At 68.2% G+C, this 9,049-nt stretch overlaps 2 protein-coding genes across 2 annotated transcripts; one reads left to right on the forward strand and one right to left on the reverse strand.

The window, feature by feature from the left end:
* Positions 1-490: 490 nt before the first annotated feature.
* AMIGO1 (adhesion molecule with Ig like domain 1) lies at positions 491-2,808 on the reverse strand. Its single transcript, XM_030473008.1, has one exon. The coding sequence runs from the start codon at positions 2,366-2,368 to the stop codon at positions 857-859; it is 1,512 nt and encodes a 503-aa protein (XP_030328868.1). The 5' UTR covers positions 2,369-2,808; the 3' UTR covers positions 491-856.
* A 3,341-nt stretch (positions 2,809-6,149) lies between these two features.
* On the forward strand, positions 6,150-8,430 carry GPR61 (G protein-coupled receptor 61). Its single transcript, XM_030473645.1, has 2 exons — positions 6,150-6,307; positions 6,961-8,430. Exon 2 carries the CDS (start codon positions 7,123-7,125, stop codon positions 8,428-8,430), a length of 1,308 nt encoding a protein of 435 aa, XP_030329505.1. The 5' UTR covers positions 6,150-6,307; positions 6,961-7,122.
* The last annotated feature ends 619 nt before the right edge of the window (positions 8,431-9,049 follow it).

Below are 9,049 nucleotides of genomic sequence, written 5' to 3' on the forward strand. Positions count from 1 at the left end.
CATGGGGACCCTATGGGGCAGTGGGGTTGGGGGGGTCAATGGGCTGCTGGGGGGTTCACTGGGGGCAGTGGCATCAGTGGGTTGCTGGGGGGTCAGTGAGGTACTGGGGGGAGGTCAGTGGGGGGGTGAGCACGGGGCCGGCTGGGGGGGTGGCTGCACAGACCCCCCACCCCCAGCACACCCTGGCTGAGCCTTGGAGTGGGGGCACTGGGGGGCACCGGGGGGCACCAGGGTGACCCTCTCTCCTCCCCCATACAGGGACCAGGGTGTCAGCAGGGCTCAGCCTGACCCCTCACCCCGGAGGGGGTCCCGCTGTCCCTGTCCCCACCCCCCCCCCCAGCGCCAGGACCCCAATTTTGGCCCCCTCCCCCCCCCAATCCACAGGCGGCGCAGACACGGTGGGAAACACATTTATTGTGGCCAAGGCTTTGGGGGGGGGGGGGCAGCTGCCAGCGCAGGGGGGTGACGGGGGAGGGGAACATGGGGGGGACACAGGCCGGGGGGTGCGTGGGGTGCCCCCATTTGGGGTGCTGGGGTCCCCCTCTCTGCAGTGGGGGGCTCTGCTTGTGGTTGTGGGTTGCATGGGGGGGGCGGTGTTGGGGAGTGACGTGCCCCTCGTGTTCCCCCCACCAAGGTCTGGCCGGGGGGGGCTCATGCTTTGCAATACACATGCAGGAGGGGGTGCCGGTGCCACCCCGGTGTCCCCACAGAGCCCCCCATTGTCCCTTATGGTCCCACGGAGGCCGGTGGGGTGATGCTCAGTCCTGGGGGGGCGATGGCAATGGGGGTCCTGGCTGGCCCCCCCTTGCTCGCAGCGCATCCTTTGGGGGGGGGGTGGACATGGGGTGTCCCCCCTCTACACCACAATGGGGGTGTCGGAGAACACGGAGCTGACCGAGTCCGGATCCGACACCTTCCTCTGCGCCCGGGGGCCGTGCCGGGGGGGCACCTGCGGCGTCCCCCCCGCTTTGAACCGCCCGTTCTGCCCCACACTGGCGCCGGAGGCGGAGCGGGACCGCCCCGTCTCCCCGGCGCTACCGGCGGCGTGGTTGGGGGTAGCGCTGAGCACCGAGGAGTTGATGCTGTCGTCGCGGGGCGCGGGGGGCTTGTCGGTGCCGCGGCAGCAGCAGCAGCGGCAGGGGGTGAGGTACAGGTAGATGAGCACCAGCACCACGCTCAGGATGCAGCCCACCAGCGTGGTGTACGCCGTGTTGAGCGTGTCGTGGGGCCCGTGCAGGGTGAAGTTGTGCACCAGCAGCTCCACGTACAGCGTCTCGTTGAGCAGCGGCCCCGCCACCCAGCACGCGTAGGTACCCGCGTCCTCGGGGCGCAGCGCCCGCAGCTGGAGGCTGCCGTTGGCCAGCAGCGCCGCGCTGCCGTTCCCGCCCTCCTGCAGCACCCGCTCCCCGCCCGGCGTCACCCAGTGCCGGCTCCGCGCCCCGCGCACCCGCGTGTCGCAGCTCAGCGTGACGGTGTCGCCGAGGTGCGCCTCCAGCACCGCCTCCCGCGCCTCGCTGCAGTTGAGCGGCGCCCGCCCCGCTAGCGCCAGGATGCCGACGGGCGCCGGCGCCGACGGGAGCACGCACCGCAGCTCCTCCTGGAAGTCCACGACGGCGCTGAGGCGGCGGCGGCGGCCGCGGGCCATGAGCTGGAAGAGGGGGCAGTCACAGGCCAGCGGGTTGCCGTGCAGGTAGAGGCGGTCGCGCAGCCAGGCGGGCAGCGCCTGCAGCTCGCCCACCGGCACATGCCGCAGCCGGTTCGCGGACAGGTCGAGCAAAGCGAGCTGGGGCAGGCGGCTCCCGTCCCGCAGCAGCTCCAGCGGGAAGCGCGAGATGCGGTTCTGCCCCAGGTAGAGCTTCCGGAGGCGGTTGAGGTTCTCGAAGGCGGTGCGGTCCACGGTGGAGATCTCGTTGTTGTAGAGGAGCAGCACCTCCAGCTCGGTGAGGTCACTGAAGAGGTTCTCCTCCAGCGCGCGCAAGCGGTTGGAGGACAGGTCCAAGTGGCGCAGGTGAGGGACGTGGGTGAAGGCTTCGGTGGAGACGAAGGAGAGCCCGTTGTGGCTGAGCAGCAGCGCGTGGAGGTGCGCCAGGCGCCCCGGCACCCAGTCGGCGCGCAGCCGGCTCACGTTGTTGTGGCTGAGGTCCAGCACGGCGGTGAAGCGCGGCAGCGGCGCCGGCACCGCGCTCAGCACCGCCTGTGAGCAGCTCAGGATGTTGGAGGCGCAGACGCAGTGCGCAGGGCAGCTCCCGCACCACGTCCCCCGTGGTGCCACCGCTGCCACCAGAGCCACGCACAGGAGGAGCCCCGGGGCACCGGTACCCGCCATGGGCACGCTCTGACCTGTGGGGTCACGGTGGGGATGTGGCATCACTGGCACTGGGATGGTTTGCACAGGGTGGATGTGGTCACACGGTGTCACAGTGTGCACCGGGCCTGCCGCTCACCCGGTGTCACAGCGTAGGGTGCTTGGGTCACCCAGTGTCACAGCATGGGCTATGGGGTGGCTCCGATCACCAGTGTCACAGCATGGGCTATGGGGTGGCTCTGATCATCCAGTGTCACAACATGGGGTGGCTCCTGCCATCCAGTGTCACAGCACAAAGTGGCTTTGTCACCCAGTGTCACGACGTGGGCTATGGGGTGGCTCCTGTCACCCAGTGTCACAGCGCGGGGTGCCACTATCACCCACTGACATGGCGTTACTGGTTGCGCTGCTCGCCCGGTGCCACGGTGCCGGTGGCTTTGGCCACCCCGTGTCACTCTGTGCCCGCGGGTCGCTGCCCCCCGGTCCCGGCTCGGCCCAGGGCCCCTGCTCGTCGCAGCCCCGCCCTCCCCTCCCCGCCCGGTGCCCCCCCCGGTGCCGGCGCTGCAGCGGACGGTGCCCTCGGGAGGATGCTCACGGCCCTCCCCCCCCCCCCGCTGCGTTACCGGGGCCTGGTACCAGTAGTGGAAGAGCGGGGCCGAGCTGAGCCGAACCGAGCCGAGCGGGGCCGAACCGAGCTGAGCGGGGCCGGGCCGAGCCGAGCGGGGCCGAGCCGAGCCGGGCAGAGCTGAACCGACACGAGCGGGCCGCGCCGAAGGAGGCCGGGCCGGACCGAGGCGATACGAGGCGAAGCGAGTGGTCCGAGCCAGGCCGATGGGAGCCGAGCGAAGCCGAACCGGGCCGAGCGGGGCCGATCGCAGCCGAGAGGGGTCGAGCGGTGCCGAACCGGGCCAAGCGGAGCCGAACCGCCCCGCGCCGGCTGCAGCGCGCACCCGCGGCCCCGGGACAGGGTCTGGGGGCGGCTCCGCCGCGGCGCACCGCGGGCACGGCCCGTCCCCATTGGCTGCCGCCGCAGCGCCCCCGACCAATGGCGGCGGCGCCCGGTTAACCCCCGGTGGGCCGGGTGAGACCCGGGAGGGGCCGACCCCCGATCCCCATCCCCACCACATCCCCGTCCCATTCCCACCCCTGTCCCCATCTTCATCTTCATCCCCATCACATCCCCATCCCTGGCTGATCTCCATCTTCATCCCATTTTATCTCATCCCCATTACATCCTCAACCTTATCCTAATCCCATCCCATGTCACGTCAACCTCATCCTCATCCCTGTCCTCTATCCCCACCCCGTCTCCATCCCCACCCTCATCTCGCTTCTATGTCATCCCCATCCCATCCCCATCTTAATCTTCATCTTCATCCACCTCTCCAGCCCCACCCCACTCCATCCCTGTCTCATCTCCATCCCTGTTCCCATCTTCATCCTCATCCCCCACCCTCCCATCCCCATCTCCAACCCTGTCCCCACAGCGCCCTCCTCCCACCCCAGCCCCATCCCAAATCCCCAGTGTGCTGGGACTGACCCGCCCCCCCGGGCACCGACCCACCCGCGAGGGCACCCCTGGGTGCTGCCCCCCGCCAGGCCGGGGCCCGCACCCGTCGCTGCCTTCGGTCTATCTTTAGCCGGGCACCATCGTGCCGGTTTGGGTCCAGCATCAGGGGGACCGGAGCCGGTGCAGGGCGCGGGGATGATGCAGCTGTTTTGGCGAGGGGGGACACCACAGTAATTAAAGGGTGACAGGGAGCAGCGCGTCCCCAGGGTGCCCCCCACCCTGTGTGTGTGTGTCTGTGTGTGTCCCCGGTGCCGTTGTCCCCCCTCATTTCCAGCTGCCGGGAATTGTGTCCTTTGCTCGTCCTCGGTTTCTCCGTTTAATCCGGAGCTAATCCCTGCACGGCACCCGCCGGTGTCCCCCGTGTCCCCGCAGGGATGGGTGCGCAACACGCGTGTCGGCACGCACACACGTGCACATGGCTGAGTGTGCACACACACACGCACACGCATGCTAGAGGCATGTGCACACATGCATGCACCACGCACACATGGGTGCACCCCTGGTAATGCACACATGTGTTCACATGCGTGTGCATGCACGTGGATGCACCCGCCAGGTGTGGGCCCTCAGCCAGCCACACACACACGAGACACATATGTGCACACAGTCAGTGTGCACGCCTGGCCAGTCAGATGTGCTGGGTGCTGTGGTACTGGGTTATGGGTGTCCCAGGGTGCTGGGGTGCTGGGGTGTGGGTGTCGTGGGGTGCTGGGTGCTGGGGTGCTCAGTACCAGGGTGCTGCATCACCACAGTGCCGGGATGCTGGGCTGCAGGGTGCTGGGATAGTGGGGTACAGGGGGCTGGGGTGCCAGGATGATGGGGTGCTGGGGTGTCAGTGTGCCGGGGCACCATAAGCCAAGGCAGCGCCCCAGGGTAGGGGGGCAACACCAGCCCCTTTTGGGGAGCGGGATGTTTCAGTTGATGCTCCTCATGGTTGGGATCCTTCTGGCCCGTGGGGTGCAGGGGGGTGGCTCTGCATCTCCCCACTGTGAGGCACCCTCAAAGATTTGGGGTTCTGGGGGGGGTCAGCATGGCCAAACCCCTGCCTGCACCCACATGGGGGGACGGGGGAGGAGGAAGGGGACAGTGAGACGTGAGCTTGCAGTGCGGGCACCCAGGATGGGATGTCACTCAGGATGGGGGTCACTCAGGGTGAGGGCGCACAGGGTGGGATGTGACCCAGAGTGTGGTATCCTCATGGATTCAGATGCCCACACGAGTCATCAGCGCAGGGGGGGTCCCCCCATGTCTCTCCCCCCCCCCCCCGTGGAGCAGGATCTATCCCACGCTCGGCTCCGCTGCTCCGTGGGGCGGGTTGGGTGCCCCGGTGGGTACCATCGCTCCCGGCTCAGGCCGTGCCCGGTGCCCGGGGACCCCCCGCACCCGCCGGGGGCCGGTTCATCCCCGGTCCCGCGTTTCTAATCCGGGTTCGGACGGGTTTATTTTTGGGTGCTCGTAGCTTAGCAATGGGCACGTGACGCGCGGGGCTGCGGCGGGGACACGCGTCGCGTCACCCCCCTGTCACTCCCCGCACCCCGGCCATGGGGATGGGACCCCCGCCCCCAGCACCCCTGAGGCAGGGCCCAGGGCAATGGCGGGAGGAAGCTCGCAGCCTCCATAGGGATTTAGGGGGATGCCCGTCCTTGGGAGGGATGGGGATCCGCATTGGAAGCGAATGGCTGTGCCCTGGGCAAGCTGATGCACGGAGCGTGGTGGTGGTGGGGAACTGCCCCCATCCCAGTTGCCCCATCGATGAACTGGAGGCAAGGGAGGGGACACTGGGTTGGGGATGGGCAGAGCCTGGGGGGTCCTGCGGCCTCTCTGAGCGCCCCCCCCCCAGCCCTGCGCATCCCCCTGCACCCACCACAGGCCCGCTTTGTGCCCCCCACTGCGGATCTGCCTCCTGCCCCTCCCCATTCCTACCCCAGGGTGCCTCCACCCTGCCCCCCCATCACCCCAAACTCTGTCTTTGCCCCCCCCATAGCTCTCGAGTCCAGCACCCCCCTTCCAGTGCCCCCCACAAACCCTTTATGCGGCGACTGGGGAAACTGAGGTCTGAAGCAACACAGGGCGGGGGACAAAACCCACTCTCCACCCCCATCCCAGTGGGAATAAGCAGGGTTCCAGCCGGTCTGGGACACCCCCCCTCATATCCCCGGGGGTTCCCCCAGCGCAGCTCGCTCGGGTTGTGGGGGGGGGACACTGTGCCGGGGGTACCGCGGCGCTGGCGGGAGGCGCTAGGACCCAGCAGCCGCGGTGCGGAGCATCCCTCGCCGCAGCGGCTCCGGCCCGGCCCCGAGCATCCCCGCACCGACCGGGGCCCCCCCCGCACAACCGAGCCCCTCCCGCACCAACCGAGCCCCTCCCGCACCGACTGGCCCCCCCGCACCGACCAGGGCCCCCCCGCCCTCGGCCCTGTGCACCCCCCCACGGTAAGTGCCGCGGCCGAGCCCCCCCACCGGGGCGATGCCCGAGGGCTGGGGGGGGATGCAATATGAAGAGAGGCATGGGGTGACCCCAACCGGTAGGGAGGGGGGGGAATGGGGTGGGGGGGGGCTGGATGCACGTCCCTATTCCATCAGTAGCTCCCCCATTCCATCAGGAACCCCCCCATTCCAACAGTAACCCCCCCGGGATGCATGGGGACCCCCCTTCTTGGGAAGCACCACCCATGGGGGGGCTCTGGGTGTACCCCCGGGCACACTGGGCACTGTTTAGTAGCCGGTAGCACCCATTTGGGGGGGTGGGGGTGCAGCACCCACCGCTGGGCCGGGCTTGGGTGGAGGGTCACACATGGCCATTGGTACACAAAGGGAGGGGACAAGGCGTTGGGGAGGGCTGGTGAGGGGGGAGTCCCAGTCTCAGCACTCCACTGGAATGTTTTGGGTTGAAACATTGGAGTTTGGGGGGGGTTCAACCCAGAATTAGTCATTTTGGGGGAGAATGAGGCTGTTGAGAAAGGGGTTTGGGGGGGGGGGGAAGGGGGTCATGGAGGGGAACTTGAGGGGGCTGTAGCTGGGGGTCACAGCTGGACTCAGCCCCCAAGGATTGTGCCCCCTCCCCAATGTCTCTCCCATCCCCACAGGTGCCCAGTGGGGAGGTGAGTGGGGCCGGGGGGCACCTTTGGGTGCTCTGAGTGCCACCAGCACCCCAGTACCCCATATCCCCCAACCCAGCGAGGATGTGACATCCCCCCCGGCAATGCCTGGCCCAAGGATGCTCCCCTTGGTGGTGGTGGTGGCACAGGATGGAGCCGGCACCATGGGCCTGGAATGGCTCTAGGGGGGTGCGGGGGCTCCAGCCCTCCCCAGGCCCCATGTCCCCCAATGGCACAGCCGACACCAAAGCCAAGGACGTGGCTTCGAGGTCGGTGGGGCTGTTCTTCATGCTGCTCATGGACCTGGCGGCCATCGTGGGCAACGCCGCCGTCATGACCGTCATCGTGAAGACCCCGGCGCTGAGGAAGTTCGTCTTTGTCTTCCACCTCTGCCTGGTGGACTTCTTGGCCGCCCTCACCTTGATGCCGCTGGAGATGCTCTCGGGCTCGGCCGTGTTCGACAGCCCCGTGTTGGGTGAAGCCATGTGCCGCGTCTACCTGTTCCTCAGCGTCTGCTTCATCAGCATGTGCATCCTCTCCATCTCCACCATCAACGTGGAGCGCTACTACTACGTGGTGCACCCCATGCGCTACGAGGTGAGGATGACCATGGGCTTGGTGGCTTGTGTCCTCGTCGGCGTGTGGCTCAAAGCCGTTGCCACCTCCCTCATCCCTGTCTTGGGCTGGTTGTCCCCAGACCGCCCCCCGGTGCCCGCTGCCCGCGGCTGCTCCTTGCAATGGAGCCGCGGTCCCTACTGCAAGTTCTTCGTGGTGTTCTTCGCTGCTTTCTACTTCCTCCTGCCCCTCCTCATCATCGTGGTGGTTTACTGCAGCATGTTCAAGGTGGCGCGGGTGGCCGCCATGCACCACGGGCCCCTCCCGACCTGGATGGAGACGCCGCGGCGCCGCTCCGAGTCGCTCAGCAGCCGCTCCACCATGGTCACCACGTCGGGAGCCCCTCGGACCACGCCGCAGAGGACGTTCGGCGGGGGCAAAGCAGCCGCCATCCTGTTGGCCGTGGGGGGCCAGTTCCTCTTCTGTTGGTTGCCCTATTTCTCCTTCCACCTCTACACGGCGCTGAGCGCGCAGCCCTTGGTGGGACCGGCGGCCGAGACCGTGGTCACTTGGTTGGGTTATTTCTGCTTTACCTCCAACCCCTTCTTCTACGGGTGCCTGAACCGGCAGATCCGGGGTGAGCTGGGCCGGCTCCTCACGTGCTTCTTCAAGCAGCCGCCCGAGGAGGACCTGCGGCTGCCGAGCCGCGAGGGCTCCATCGAGGAGAACTTCCTGCAGTTCCTGCAGGGCACGGGCTGCGAGCCGCGGCCGCGCACCCCCAGCCCCAAACCGGACCAGCCCCACATTGACTTCCGCATCCCGGGGCAGATCGATGAGGACACAGGCGAGGGGACGGAGCGGCGTGGAGGGGACGGGCTCCATGTGGCCAAACCGGAGCTGTAGCATTGGGGGGACAGGGATGGGGTTTTGGGGGTGAACATGGCTGAGAGGGGAAGAGCTGGTTTGTGTGTGATCGCTGGGGGCAAGGGGGGCTTGGGAAGGGATACAGGGGTTGGAGTGATGGGGTGAGCGTGGGGCTGGGTGTGGGGTCCTGGCATGGAGAGGGTCCTCAGGATGGGGGTCCCCCGAGCCCTACTGTGGCCCCCACGCAACAGGAGATGGGGCTGGAGCGGGGGCTCCCCACACTGCCATTGCCCTCCAAGCACCCTCCTGCCCCGGGGAACGTGGACACGCGCCTGGCCACTGTCCCCTGTGGGGCTGCCCCATAGCCATGGGGCCAGATCTGTCCCTCTGGGGGTGTGCGGAGCTGGAGACCCCCTCGTGAGGGGACTGTGGGGTGGATGAGGGGTGGGAACGGGACATGGGGATGCTGGGGCTGGGGTGTGGGGCCGGGCCGGGCTCTGGGGGGTGGTTGGGGCCGGAGCCCCCCGGCCACCCCTGAGGACTACAACTCCCATCATGCCCCTCTGCACCGAGGCGGAAGTACAGCGCCTGGGCTCCCATAATGCCTCGCTCCACCGAGGCGGAGGTGCTGCGTGCGTCCTGTCCCCTCCCATAATGC

This window comes from Strigops habroptila, chromosome 18, assembly GCF_004027225.2.
Source record: "Strigops habroptila isolate Jane chromosome 18, bStrHab1.2.pri, whole genome shotgun sequence".
Classification (NCBI taxonomy): domain Eukaryota; kingdom Metazoa; phylum Chordata; class Aves; order Psittaciformes; family Psittacidae; genus Strigops; species Strigops habroptila.